We start from the raw sequence: 15,122 nt of genomic DNA on the forward strand, positions 1-15,122 counted from the left end.
ACTTGGGGAGAGGAAGTGATGGAATGGGCAGAGGAGCGGGATTGTTCAAAAATATGTGATGCTTTTATTGGTTGGAATTTGATGTCACATCTTGGTACAGCACAAAGCCTCCATTAAAGATAACTCTGTTTCAAAGGAAGTAAAGTAATGAGAATTTGATATAAAAATACAAAAACAAATTGTCAGATAGGTGTTAATTGTATAAAGAAAAAAAAATATTTTTTTAAGAGAAGAACAGAACAGCAAACAGCATATTATGTGTTATGTTTATAGGTTTATTTTGTATATTTTATAATATTATACTTTTTTATATTGTATGTTGTTATTTATTTTGTATCATATATTTTTTTATTGTGTTATGTTTCTTTGCCATACAAATAAATGTAAGCAGATGGAGTTTAATTGACTTCCATATTGAGATAAGTGTGTAAAATAGTGGATATTCCAGGAAGCTACTCACTTAAAAACTTGAAATATATTAATTATTATACTTATTATTATGTATAATTATTAAATATTATTACAGCAAAAACCGAGGCGCTACCATAGATTAAAAACAGGTAATTACCTTAGTGTCTCAGTATCATAATCTGTAATTACATCAGATAACCAGCAGATGGAAATGCACCCAATGACCCGACTGAGACATTTGACCCACCCATGTTCAGCATGTCAACAATAGCAATGAGCCTAGAACTGACTGACAGGTTTGACCCTGCCCGCAGTTAGGTATGCCTGCGTTAAAGACAGATAGTAATGTTGTAGGAAAGCCACAAGGGGGCAGTATCGTCATATTTTAGCTGCAGGCTCACACCAGCACTAAGGTCATGTTCAAGCCTCAAAGCCTTTTCCTTTCTGTCCACTAGGTGGCCTCACTTCATTTCTCAATGTACTAGCTGTATCCCTCCTGAACCCTGACTAAATGATGTTAACTTCACTGTCTACAGGACACAGAATACACATTCACATTCACCAACATAACTTTATGTTTGGACATACATATTTGGAATACACACTGCTGTATACAGTGATGTAGTGGTAAGTACAAACAACCACCAAAATAAACAAAAATCAATTATATTTTCAGAAAAGCATTAATTCATGCTTTTTTCCCATTAAAAAACGTAATCTTCATATAACATATGAGTTTGACTTTATGGATGAATTCATATTGATTTGTGTCAGTTAAAACAAATAAAAAGGTGGGTAAACTGACACTGTCTGTGTTTCCCCTCCACTACATCCCTGCCTGGATGTTTTTACAACAGTCACTGCAATCCATTAGTGGCTGCAAGCCAAGCAGACACATGATACACAGATATGGAGATGCATTAGCAGATGCAGATGAAGCTGCTCACTTTACTGCAGAGAGGAGAGGCTCATCCTCACATTTATGCAAACTGACTGACAGATTGTTACAGGTCATTCCCCTGTCTCTCTCCACTGTAGACGATCTAATAAAGTTGAAAAGCCATTAAAAAAAAAGAACAGCATGGCTTCTTGGTGCCTCTCTGTTCACTGACTCACACAGTGTAATGCTTATGGCAACACATCCTATGCTGAGGTCACTTCCCTTCACTCAGGTAAAGAACATATCTGCATTTCAAATGATAAGGACTCATAAAATTATTTGGAAATTTTAGATAGATAGATAGCTAGATAGATGGCTATAGATAGATAGAAAGAGATAGATAGAAAACCTTTATTCATTTTTGCAAACATTCACTTTGTTAACAAATCCAATCACTAAAGCCTGGTAAAGGACTCTGGTTCAATCTTTCCATCTACATATTAACTTCATCCACACAATCAGTCTGTTAAACCAGTATGTCATCGCTGTGGAGGAAAACAATGAATGTTCTCCCTATTGATTATAATAATAATGATTACATTTGTAGTTCACTTTTCTCAACAAAGTTACAAAGGGCCGGGAACAAAATCAACATATTAACAACTATTCAGCTATAATAAAGGGGAGACTTCTAGTGCTGCTCCATAAGGCCCATGCAGTGGAACAGAAATAGCAGAAAATATTACAGCAACAAAACAAATATGCAACAAACATAAGAACTATATAGACCACACAACACTTTATGTTTTCATATGAATAAAAGTCAGAAAATCCAAGGAAAAAGACGTCACAGTCCCGCCCACACTGTTTGATTGACAGGTGATCTCTGGGAAGTGCAGTGCAGAAACACCACAGCAATGAGCACTGAGCAACAAAGATGGAGACAAAATAAAAAAAAATAAAAAAAACTTAAACAGAATCTCACACATTGCTGCTTTAATGACTTCTTTCTACTTTAGCTTACACAACTCAGCAGTGTCTCCAACATAATAAAGCCTAAATCCAGGATGGAGAGGCTGAGTGTATGTGGTCTGGACTCTGTGGAGGAGAGTCATGGTTTCAGAGACGCTGTAGAAGGACAGAATACCTGCTCTGTGATCCAGATACACTCCTACTCTGGAGGACAGAGGGCATGGGATGGGAGTTGTGATATTGTTATGTCTGAAAAGACAACTATTGTTGTAATAATCTAATGCCCAAGACTTGTCATTGTATCCAAATCGACTTTCATTCCCTGTTCTGCTAATATCTTTATATGTGACTGCTATTGAAACTCCCTGCCCACTCCACTCCACCTCCCAGTAACAACGTCCAGTCAGACTCTCTCTACTCAGGACCTGACTACAGTAAGTGAATCTGTCTGGGTGACTAGATTTGTCTTCTCTCATACATGTTGCTTTTCTGTTTCCATCAGATAATGACAGCCATGTGTGTGCTGTGTTTAGATCCAGTGTGATTTGATGTGAATATTGTAAGAATTCAGCTCTGGTCTTGGGCTCTGGTTGTGGCAGTAAAACATCCACTTCAGTCAGTGTCAATGAGATCTTAGGCCATTCCTCTGTAAGAATGCCCTGTAGTTTATCTCTGGCCTCTGACACAGCTGCAGTCACATCCTCAAAGTAGCACAGAGGACGGATATCGGTGCCGGGTGAGTCTGTAGATTGACTGAGACGTGACAGCGAGGGGTAACTGTGTAGAAAATGGATGTGATCCTCTGTGTGTGAGAGCTGCTCCAGCTCAGCGTCTTTCCTCCTCAGCTCAGCGATCTCCCGCTTCAGCTTCTCCTGAAGTTCTTCGGCCCGACTCGCTTCCTCTTTCTGCCGGGATCTGATCCGCTCCTTCACATCGGAGCTTTTCTTCTCGATGAGCCGGACCAGCTCGGTGAAGATCTTCTCACTGTCCTCCACCGCTTTATCAGCAGAGACATTGATAGCCTCCACCTGCTGTTGAAGCACCTTCACATCTTTCTCTCTGTCCTGGATTCTCTGCTGGATTTGTTGCCGACTCACCCCGAGCTCTTTCTGCCTCTCGCTCCTTTCTGCTGCAGCTGAGACTTTGTCGTGGCCTTTATGTTCATCCATGGAGCAGAGATAACAGATACACTGCTGATCAGTATGGCAGAAAACCTTCATCACCTCGTCATAATGAGGGCAGAAGTTCTCCTGAAGCTTTACGGTGGCTTCCACCAGCTTGTGTTTCTTTAATGGAGCTGCATCATAGTGACTCTGGAGGTGCTGCTCACAGTAAGAGGCCAGACACACCAGACAGGATTTGAGGGCTTTCAGCTTTCTCCCAGTGCAGACATCACAGGCCACATCTCCAGGTCCGGCATAGCAGCGATCAGGAGGAGCAGCTTGAAGTCCTGTCTTCCTCAGTTCCTCCACCAACTCTGCTAACATGGTGTTTTTCACCAGGACAGGCCTTGGTGTGAAGGTCTGTCTGCACTGGGGGCAGCTGTGGATTTTCTTCTGATACTTTTCATTCCAGTAGCTTTTAATACAGCTCATGCAGTAGCTGTGCCCACAGGGAATAGTCACCGGATCCTTCAGTAGATCCAGACAGATGGAACAGCGGAGTTTTGTCCCGTCCAGCTGAATTCCTCGCTGCGCCATTTCACTTCTCAGTGACAGTGAATGTCGGATAGTTTTACTTCTCTCAACAGAAAGAAGTTGGGCTCTGATCCAAACCAAACCTCTGTTCCTTTTCTTCATGTTCATGTGCTGATCTGCAGTGAATGGGCTTGTCAGCTCTTGCACTTCACAACATGCTCTTTACACCCATCTTTAAACTGGCAGATCTGTGAAAGGGGAGGGAACAGGAAATATGTGGACAGAATGGAACTGGCTGTACTTGAGTCCAGAAGAAGAGGGAGGGGTGATCAGGCTTTGCTTGATTCCAGGAAGAGGAGCGGTTTGAAGAGGCAGGGTGTGTTTAGCCCTCGTTAACAATATGAAGTGAAGATTATGATAAATAAAAACAGAATAGTTAAACTTGGGGTCAGTGATCTCAATGGGATAATAAAAAACAGACACCTCTCTCTCTCTCTCTCTCTCTCTCTCTCTCTCTCTCTCTCTCTCTCTCTCTCTCTCTCTCTCTCTCTCTCCCTCTCTCTCTCTCTCTCTCCCTCTCTCTCTCTCTCTCTCTCTCTCTCTCTCTCTCTCTCTCTCTCTCTCTCTCTCTCTCTCTCTCTCATGCATGGGTGTTTCCTGAGTGTGTGGAGTGTGTGTCAGATGGTGGTTGTGTGTTTTTACTTAAAGGTTTGGCTTTCTGTGTTTTCACTGGTGGTTTCTCACAGATTCTCACAGTTTCTATAAGCACCCTGAGGCAGTGTGTGTTTACCCCTCATTTAAAATATGAAGTTAAGATTATTAAAATAAAAATGGAATACTTAAACTTAGCACTTGCACGTGTACAATGTGTAGGTCATTTTTACCCTGTTCTTGGGCTGTTTTACTCAAAGATTAACTCAAAGATGTCTGTGAGAGAGAGGCTACATAATATAATACTTCAATGGGAACACACTGAGAACAACATACTCCAACAATACTCCATGTAGTTGCAGCATGTTTTCAGTCATGCCAACACATAAAGTGAACAGTTAATGAGCCGCCTTTTATTTTGAGTCACATCTGTTGAAAGCCCCTGAAACTGGCATTCCCTGAAACGTTAAGGTGGAGTAATAATTTAAACTTTGAAACATAATAGAAAGAAAATAAAGTCAGTTACAGTGCATATAGGCTAGGACAGTAATTGTTACTGTCTCTTTAAGAAACTGCGCTGCCTGTGGTCTGTCCTCGCGCATTTGTTTACTTACTTACTGAAAGCTAATGTTTATCCGTATCTTATAAGTGTATTGTTGATGCTAAAAAAGAACCTTCTTGGAGACATATGGTGGTTTTTGTTCAGGGAGTTGAACTACATGAAATCACATTGAAGTGGTGGTTGCTAATTCACTGCTTTGCAACAAGAACACGACGTTTTTCTTCACATTGTGACAGTGAGATATTCCTTCATCACTTGTTCACACTAGTACAGCAGGTCTTCCTTGGACTTTACGTCTGGGAATATTTCTGCTTCAGCACAGGCTTTCATTTCCCCCGTGGAAGAGACATTTTCCATGTTGTTGTCGTCATCTTAGAGACAGAGAGTAATGTTGTAGGAAAGCCACAAGGGGGCAGTATCATCATATTTTAGCTGCAGGCTCACACCAGCACTAAATACATGCTCAAGCCTCAAAGCCTTTTCCTTTCTGTCCACTAGGTGGCCTCACTTAATTTCTCAATGTACTAGCTGTATCCCTCCTGAACCCTAAATGATGTTAACTTCACTGTCTACAGGACACAGAATACACATTCACATTCACCAACATAACTTTATGTTTGGACATACATATTTGGATACACACTGCTGTATACAGTGATGTAGTGGTAAGTACAAAGGATCATCATAAGGCAAACAACCACCAAAATAAACAAAAATACTGTATATTACATTTTCAGAAAACCATTCATTTGTTTGTTGTTTTTCATTAAAAGACCTTATGTTCATATAATATATGAGTTTAACTATAATGTAAACTACGAATTTATGAATTAATTCATATAGATTCGTGTCAGTCTAAAAAGGTGGTAAACTAACAAATAAAAAGGTGGGTAAACTGAGACTGTCTGTGTTTCCCCTCCACTACATCCCTGCCTGGATGTTTTTACAACAGTCACTGCAATCCATTAGTGTCTGCCAGCCAAGCAGACACATGATACACAGATATGGAGATGCATTAGCAGATGCAGATGAAGCTGCTCACTTTACTGCAGAGAGGAGAGGCTCATCTCACATTTATGCAAATTAACTGGCAGTCTGCTGTCTGTGACTAGCCAACAGTCTGCTTATTTAAAGAGAGGAGCCTAACAATTTCCCATTGTCTAATGTTTACTCTGAGCCTGGTCCTGATTGGTCAGCTAGTTGTCCTTGTCGTGATACCCTATTAGATTAGGCTCAGGAAGGCTGTCACCAGATCAGTTTAAAACACCGTGGCCTCTGGAGCATCGTTGTGCAGCGCTTGGTTAAGTCATGATGTCCTGGGTTTGAATCCAGTGTGGGACCCTTGTTACAGGTCATTCCCCAGTCTCTCTCCACTGTAGAATATCCAATAAAGTTGAAAAGCCATAAAAAAACAACAGCATGGCTTCTTGGTGCCTCTCTGTTCACTGACTCACACAGTGTAATGCTTATGGCAACACATCCTATGCTGAGGTCACTTCTCTACACTCAGGAAAAGAAAATATCTTAATTGTAGGCATTCATGTTACTGTTCACTGTACTCTTAGAGAGATCTATGCATATGAAAATGTCAAGTGGCTTTTTCCTCCATCTCGCCCTGCATCACTGTCAGTCAGACAGTCAGCAGATGAGGTTGTAAGCAGATAGCAGAGAGGTGATGTCTCTGCAGTTGTGGCATTATTTTAGGTGGATTCCATAGATGCTGCAGCTGCGTCGCGTCACAAATTAAATGACTGGCACCATCACCGAGGTCCATTGGAAAACTGGCTGTGCACAAATAATGGTTATATACAATAACCACGAAAGAAAAAAAGATACCTGAAAAAGAATGTTGCGACGTGTAGATAAAATCAGTAATGCTAAAGCTAAATGTGAAGGTCCGGTAGATTTGTTTCCAAATTTTAAAACTGTCTTGTCTTTACTCCTAGGCTCTACTCCAAAACAGCTTCGTTAACATAAAAGAAAACTGGCTCAGTCAGCAATAGCTAACAAGCCAGTAAGCTAACTTAAGCAACTAAATGTTAATATGCAGCTACTGGCTACTACTATTCACCAAACACTAGCTAGTATGCAAATATGTTTACAACAAGACAGTGATGGTTAGCTGACCAGATATCAGCCAGTGGCGTGTCCAGGCCATTTTGACTCGGTGGCCGAGGTGTGGGACAGACTCAAGCAAGGGTGGCACTGAGTGCGGCATTTAGGAAGGATGTAGGCAGGTCCCAGGTCAGAATTATGAATTCCGAGTCAGAATTCTGAGTTTAAAGTCAGAATTCTGACTTTATTCTCAGAAATCTGAGATTAATCTCAAAATCTAAATAAATTTTTCACATGTGGCCCTAATCCTCTTCCATACAAGGCCCAGGTTGAAAACAACCAGAATTATCAGGCATCACTGTCAACTGTATGCATGTAAAAAAAAAAAAAAAAGTATGCTACTAACATTACTTCTTGGTCTTTATCTTCAGGTGTGTACTGCATTCCGTTTGGTCAGACATTGTTTTTTTCACATTGATCCCTAATTTGGTTTTCTCTTTGCTCCCCTTGGCGTGTTTCTTGGAACTCAAGGAGCGTAGTTTTGGAAAAAGAAATTAACTGGCTTGATGGCCTCTAACATGGCCGTCAGCCAGTCATAACTCAGGATTTTGGGGTGGCACCTGGGGTGGCACCCCTGGCCACCACCTAGACACGCCCCTGATATCAGCTAGCTAACAAGCTGACATTATCTAAACACTAAATCAATCAAATGGATCAGTGATAAAATGATCAGTTCCCAGTCAAAAACAGCATTGAAATTAACTGTCTGTTCAATTCTGTTGTGACCCTTCTGTTCTAACCCTAGAGACACAATCAGCTGTTCACAGACCTGAGGATGTCCAATATGGCTGCCAGGGGGTGTTACGTCACCTGAAGCCCTCTATTGTTTCTGCTGAGTCACAGGTGTAGATTTGGAGGGAGACAGGAGCACATGGCCCCCTTATTGATTCTGCCTCAAACATCCAGATTTAACAAGCACAGCTGAGGTTTACTGAAGCAGTTTGTGGTTGGCTTTGGTCACAAGAGCAAACACCCCTTCTCCTTTAAAATATCCTGTCCCTAGTTGTTTGACTCTTTTTAAAGCTTTTAAAGCATGTTTGCCCTTCAGATTAGGGTTATAAATGTGTATCTTTTGTTTTAATCTTGCTGATGAAGGTCTGTTACCATGCCCATAGTATGTTAGTGTGATTTGCTGCCCAGGGTTTGATCCAGAGTGTGTTCCCCACAAAGTTGAAATGAACCCTCCACTCTTTGTTTGAGTGGATAATATCTGTCTGCACCCTGTGGTCTAAAAGACTAAATACCCTCCTGCTCTTTGTTGATGGTCCCAGCTTTTGGATTAGTGGTTTTGTGGTGGGTTTCACTCAAATTTAAGTTAAGTGGAATCTAATGTTGTCAGTCTTTGCTGTACTTTGCCCCGATCAAATGAGAGTCAAAATCCAACCCATTCTTTCCTGAACGATGATTTGATTGACTTTGGAAAGATAATCTATGTGTAACCGATTATTTTATCATATCATGGCTTCTCTCTGTCTCATCTGCTGTCTTATCTCATTGTCATTCCACATGCTACTCTCCGTTCCACTGTTTGTCCCGGCACCTATCGCACGCTCAGCCGTCCCGGTGGAGGATTCCTCTATGACTCGGCCCACCCAAGGTTTCTTCTATTTTTTCCTAATAAGGTTTTCTTGGGAGTTTTTCCTTGTAGCATACAATATCGTGCATACTGTATTACATCATTTTGTTTTGATTGTTGATCAGTTAGAGTTAGGCTCTTTCTCTGTAAAGTCCTTTGAGACGTGCTTATAATGAAGAGCTATAGAAATAAATTAACTTGACTATATCACAAGCACATACTTGTGACATCAGAAGGGTCACAAGTCATAGTGCTATGGTCAAAGAGCCTTCAAAGGACCAGCGCAATGAAATCATGGGAATTTACTGAAGAAAATTATATTAATGTCAGTGGATCTCTGTGAATTATAGAAAATCCATGAGAAAGGAATGTTGGAATCCGACAGTTGCTGGATGGTTATAGATTGAAGACAATAATGTAACATTTATAATAGTGTTTTTTTGGTTGTAATGGTTTTGTTAGCCACAAAGGTTGGGTAAACTATGATATGACTATGACTTCCAGTCAGTGATCATCATAAGAAAATGACCACTGACAGAAACAAAAATCAATTTTAAGAAACACATTCATATATGTTTTAGTCACAAAAGACCCTTTCTTCACATAAATTACATCAAATACTTCTAAGTTACACTGATACTACATACTATATTATGAATTTATGTCATATGATTTATGCCAGTCTAATAAATTGGTAAACTAAAAATTACAAAGTTATTACGTCTTAACTTGTGCATTCATCCAGGATTAGGGTTATGCTTTATTGTATAAAGCCTACATCATATTCTCCTGTAGTGAAGATTCAGCATAGTAATTTCAGACATAAAAATGACGACCAATGCATCCACAGTTAATTCTATTATGGGTCAGGGGTGAGGGCTTTTATGATCATCATAATTTGGTTGACTATGCCGTGTCAGGTGATTATTGACAAGAATATTGAATTCATTTGTCAGATGACTGTTGACGTCAAAATAGCCATTCAAATTGTTTTAGACCTGCCTGAGAACAACAATGGTTCACCAGTTTCAGCAGACCCACCGACCCCATAGGAAACTCTGGGACTGAACTGTAAAGTGTGTGTATGTGTGTGTGTTCGAGATAAGATTAGGTTAAAGTTTATTACTCCCTATGGGTAAATTTGGTCATTGCCACGGCAAATAGTAAGGATTCAGCAGGCAGAAAGTAACAGAAAAGTAATAGTGAAAAGCAATAGAATATAAACAGTTGTGGGGTTCTGTAAATTTCAACATGTTAAGTATGGGTGTATGGGTGGTAAATATGGGAAAGAGTACAGATTACTAACGTGTATGGATTAATTTACTTTTTAACTAAAACTAAGTTACTTCCAGATGTTACCAGCAGTCATGACTGCTTTCTTGAATATAGGTTGAAATATGTGCTACATATATGAAAAGGTGAAACCAGTATGAAAATATCATTCGTATATGCAGAATACGTACATTGAGAGGGATTCATGAAAACTGAAGAAGCAGGTAGGTGAATTTGTGTGTGTGTGTGTGTGTGTGTGTGTGTGTGTGTGTGTGTGTGTGTGTGTGTGTGTGTGTGGATTACACAATTGACCAGAAGCTTCATCAGACTGATCAGCTGGTGGAGCTGAAGCACTGAGACTGATTCATCTCCTAACTAAAGCCACTGAGCAGAGCTGGAGGGGACAGAGTGCTCTCTGTGGAAAGGCCTGGAAAGAACAGAGTGGAGGGACAATAGCAACCTGTTGCTATAGCTTCTGTTTGTGTTGGATTCTTCTGGCTTTCTACCTGGCCACATGTCTCTATCCAAACTGATGCTTGAGAAGGTTTTTGGCAACTTGGCTGATGGGTTTGGCAACGATGGGTTTCGTGAAATGAGCACGGAACGCAGATTACGAGTTATGTGAAGATTACGTTCCTCCGAAATTGCCCAAATCTCACCCAGGGTGAGATTTCGGCAACTAAAACAATGTGGTTAAGGTTAGGCTAAGGTTCTGGTCATGGTTAAATAAGAAACACTTTCTCCAACTGTTCTCCAAGCATCATTTTTGAGACGTTTATTCCTGGAGTCTAAAAGTTTTAAGTAAAAAAGTCGTAGAGACCTTTCAGTTCCTCAAACAAAATCACATTATTAGGGCAACAAGGAAGCGCAGAAATCTGATTGGCTGTTGATGGTCGATGATTCAGCTGTCCATACTGTACATCGGACGGGTTTCCCTGGTCACTCAGCTCTATAGGAAAGGAATGGACTCTGAACGCACAGTAAGGATCCAAATGACTCCCAATGAAGCACAGTCCTTAAGGTGCTGACTGTTTCATTGTTTCAGATTACTCTTCTGCATATTTGCGTGAGCTGTTCTTGACTTTATTATTCATTCATTCTTTTTCTCTACCCACTTAATCCGAGTGCTGGTGTCTATCACAACATACATTAGAGACATCCTGGACAGATTGCCAGTCCATCACAGGGCAACAGTACATTAGATCTAATATAATTTAGACAAAGATCAGCTCTCCAACAGCCTGTGTGTTTAGATAAGAACTCTCTACATGCTTTACATTCTGGACTTGCTGTGGAGTTTTTACATGCCAGATCCAGTGCTCGCTAATTGGCAGTTAAACAGAGGAAGTCTTGCTTCTCCATTTATTGCCTCAGATTGAATCTGAGGTATTTAACGTCGCAATGGAGGCACAGTGACTCCATTGTGTGGTCACTGCCAACGTCACATATTCGTAACCTGGTGTTTGGGACAATGCAGAAACCAGATATCCCTCTCTCACTTGCCCACTCTATGGAAAATAATGTCTTCTCTTATCCAGTGTCAATGTGCCAGGAAATTAGGCCTAATTGGAGACATGTCATGTTAAGATAGAGAACTCCAGTGACTTTTTGGGAGTTTGGCCCATTGGTCACCTTCCCCAATATGTGACGAGTTGGCACCAAAATGAGACACAGAGATGATTTCGGTGTCAATGCTCTTGTCATATATTGGCTAATTTGACCAATGGACCAAGTCCCCAAAATTTGACCAAGTCCCCAAAAGTTGGTGTAGTCCTTTAATGTTTTGATGACAGATATATCACTTTACCTTTCTCTGTAAGCATATTTTTGGTCTATGAAAATAAATCCCTGAGTTACCCTAAGGCTATTTTGAAAGGTGAAGGGCAAGAAAAAAATCCCCTCACACTGGTGTCCAGTCTCCGTGGCTCAGGAATGTTGGCCCCTGCTAACACTTATTGACTTATTGGAGAGGTAGGACCGGGCCTTGATTGCTCTCCATCAAGACTTATCCACTGTTGGCTTCCCTTGGGAATTTTGTTAACTGTACTTGTCATGTGCACAGAGTCCAGTATCACACTTGATCTTGAGGATAAAGTCTTATTTGTATGATAAAATCAGGATTCGCAAAAACGCAAACCGCAAGCTGCACTAAGCAATTTCGCATTCTGGCAGCCCCAATGGCAGCAACAGGTGATTGTTTGAAATTTAAGGACTTCAATATCCAGAAATCCTGTAAGGTAACAGCAGTAAACTGTACACAGCACGCTCACATTTACCAACCTGGGCAGTCTGTGGTGCTTTATACCAAAGGATACCAAAGGGACCAGAGAGGAAAAAGATCTAATGTTGGGGAGTCCAGCTCTCTCTGGACGAAGCGCTGCTCTGTGCTGTTCACCACATTTTTCTCTATCAGAAACTATCACCTTTTCACACGGAGGTCAAGTTAATAACTTCATACAGCATCATCATTAACACCCCGCGGTGAACCTGGGAGGCCATTTTGTGTCGGAGCACTTACCTCCAATCAGTTTGACACGAAAGCTGTGCTGACGCCTTGATGCTCTCCAAGCCCTCCCACACAGCTCCTGGCCCCCGGCCTCCGTCTCAACCCAGCGGGGGCTGTAGCTCACGATGATCAGCGGCCTGTCAGCTGCAGGAAATCAAACCCACCCCCCACCCTCCCACTGTCCCACTCCTCCATGTGCTTGCCAGAAGCCAAAATATACCTCCTTCACCCTCCTCCTTGTTCCCCATGCAGAGGTGCATTGAGTTACAGCCTGAGGAGAGACTTGGAACTCGCAGCTAATAAAGTCCAGGCCTTCCAGAGCTAAGAGTGTTTCCACAGACACTGACTACACTCCTATTGTCTTTGGAGGAAGGACAGGATTCGTCATGTGTCCCTGGATCCTGGAATGATCAGGTTCCGATCCAAAACCAGGCCACGGTCCTCAAATATGAAATCTGTCCATACTCAGAATTGATTTTACCCATTACCAGTACTTCCCTTTCAAACATGGCCTATATAATATGAGAGAAGTTAAAGGTGGACGCTGGTTGGAGGGTCTCTCTTGAAGAAGGGAAATGGTGAGTTATGTTTCCTTGTGCAGTGTTTGAACAATGCCAGCATAAACCTTCAAATCTCAAACTTTCACCTCATCGATTTCATTCGTAAGCCTATGCTATTAACTGTTTACAGCAACCTGACACCACAGATGCAGTATTATAGCTGTCCATTAGGCAAATGTAAGTTATACTTTGCATCATTTATCACAAGTATTTGGCACAAAAGCTGCCTGACATGTTTTTGGCCCTGATCAGCATGTGCAGAGTGGGTGGGTACCATTGAGTTGGTTTCTGTTTGCAACACGCCAGCCCTGCAGGACTGCTTGGGTTTTGCCCTCCCTTCACGGGCCCTCCGCGGGTTGCTGCGGTTACCGTGCTTTTTTGGACTCCCTCTCTATAATTGAGTCTTGCGTTTTCACCCCGGATTCCACAAGCCTGCACAAAGCGGTGATTATTCCTGAGCAGTGGACTGGGGGGGGGGGGTACAGGGCTCTTGAATGAATGCCATTGCATTCTCATGAATCCTATTGGCTGCTCATTCTCTGTCCTCAACATTATGAAATCCCCTGGCGCTGAACTGAACCCACAGTACAGACACAAGCTTGTTTGATCAACTCATCACACTGCGCTCACAATGAGAGATGACTAAGCTCAACCACCGGCGCCCACGGTGCCGTGCTCACTATGCCATCGGTAAAAGCCTCTTAATGGGAATTTAAATGGTTACAATTCCAGGAGACAGCCAAAAAGCTTAACAACATGACAAATATACAAAGAAGTTAAAGCACTAAAGCACAGCACCACACAAAACACTGATACATGAAGGTCTCAAGAGAGAAAGTTTGTTCAGTCTGCTCCAGGTTTAGTTTACCATCGTGTTAATGTGGTGAGAAATACAAGATGCAAGGCCACATAAAGTCAGTAAACCATTTTGCAGCTTTTAACATTCCTTCCTGATTGAAACCTTGAACGAATTAGCGTTGCTCCGTAGCCCATGTCCGACACAAATGGGCTCCTCAGAACTGGTTCAGTCATCCATCTCAGTAAACCAAGTGCTACTTTTATCTACACAGCTCCCCCTCCTCTCACTGACCATTTGGGAAAGGGACAGAAGAGAGATTAACTTGTGTGTGTGGAACAATGGCGTTCAGTGGTCCAGCTTGAGTGGCCATATTTTAAGCGCCATTCACTGTTTGTAGAAAGATGAGAGATTTAAAGAGGGGACAGACAAAAGGAGAGGACAAAAGGTTGATGTCCCCTGCTTAGACAAGGCAGGGGTGGGATTACTGTTACAGTAGGAACATTGTGTACCATGGATACATCACTTTTTAACCCAAACCGTAGATATCAGCTAGTTTTTTTTCTTTTAAATCACCTGTGCTCAAATCTAATGAAATTATGGAATAAGACTTTTCTAATGCTGTGTTCCTTTTAAAACTAGAAGGGCACTCAGAGAGCGCAGACCTCCGCCAAGGTTCGTGCTATTATTGCTTGTTCGCGAGTCGGATCCGGATCCACTCCAAAATGTAATGGGTTCTTCCTTGGCCTATGCTACACCCTTCCACGAAGTTTCATGAAAATCGGGCCAGCAGTTTTTCCGTAATCCTGCTAACAGACAAACAGACAAACAAACGGCACCGAAAACATAACCTCCTTGGTGGAGGTAATCCCATTTTGGAAAAACCCTGCAAGATTTTCTTCGCCCTATGTAAAATATTGTTCCCCAACCAACAACTAATGCTATGCCAGTATTTGGCAATGTTAGCTAGCTACGTTAGCAACTGTATGTACAACTTTACATTTCAAATTTGTGTTTAACCATTCACCACACAGGTATTCTGATGATTTAAGGTCATGTGATGCTGAAAAGTATATTTTGAGGATTATAAGCATGTTAAAAGTAATGCCGTGTAGTTGTTTACAGTGTATGCTGCCATGTTGATGTGACATCAGATAGCTGCATCACAGAAACCTCAGGGTTGA

At 41.6% G+C, this 15,122-nt stretch overlaps 1 protein-coding gene across 2 annotated transcripts; it reads right to left on the minus strand.

The window, feature by feature from the left end:
* Positions 1–1,051: 1,051 nt before the first annotated feature.
* Positions 1,052–3,969, minus strand: LOC139640459 (E3 ubiquitin/ISG15 ligase TRIM25-like). 2 transcript variants are annotated; one of them, XM_071514660.1, is made up of 2 exons: positions 2,346–3,969; positions 1,052–1,175 (listed from the first exon to the last, which is right to left on the minus strand). In XM_071514660.1, exons 1-2 carry the CDS (start codon positions 3,961–3,963, stop codon positions 1,132–1,134), a joined length of 1,662 nt encoding a protein of 553 aa, XP_071370761.1. In that variant the 5' UTR covers positions 3,964–3,969; the 3' UTR covers positions 1,052–1,131. The 2 variants fall into 2 exon arrangements, with proteins under 2 accessions (XP_071370761.1, XP_071370760.1); XM_071514659.1 differs by having other exon boundaries at positions 1,117–3,969.
* Positions 3,970–15,122: the final 11,153 nt, after the last annotated feature.

The sequence above is a fragment of the Centroberyx affinis genome, unplaced genomic scaffold (genome assembly GCF_046629955.1).
Source record: "Centroberyx affinis isolate AG114_WGS23_722 - 3 ecotype Tasmania unplaced genomic scaffold, CSIRO-AGI_Caff_v1 ptg009476l_1, whole genome shotgun sequence".
NCBI lineage: Eukaryota > Metazoa > Chordata > Actinopteri > Beryciformes > Berycidae > Centroberyx > Centroberyx affinis.

Bases quoted from the DNA above. Each gene is read 5' to 3' on its own strand.
- LOC139640459 (XM_071514660.1), bottom strand. From the start codon at position 3,963: ATGGCGCAGCGAGGAATTCAGCTGGACGGGACAAAACTCCGCTGTTCC. The intron at 1,176-2,345 runs TTTATTATGTTG...AACTGACACAAA, and splicing joins TCTCCATCCTGGATTTAGGC to TCAATATGAATTCATCCATA.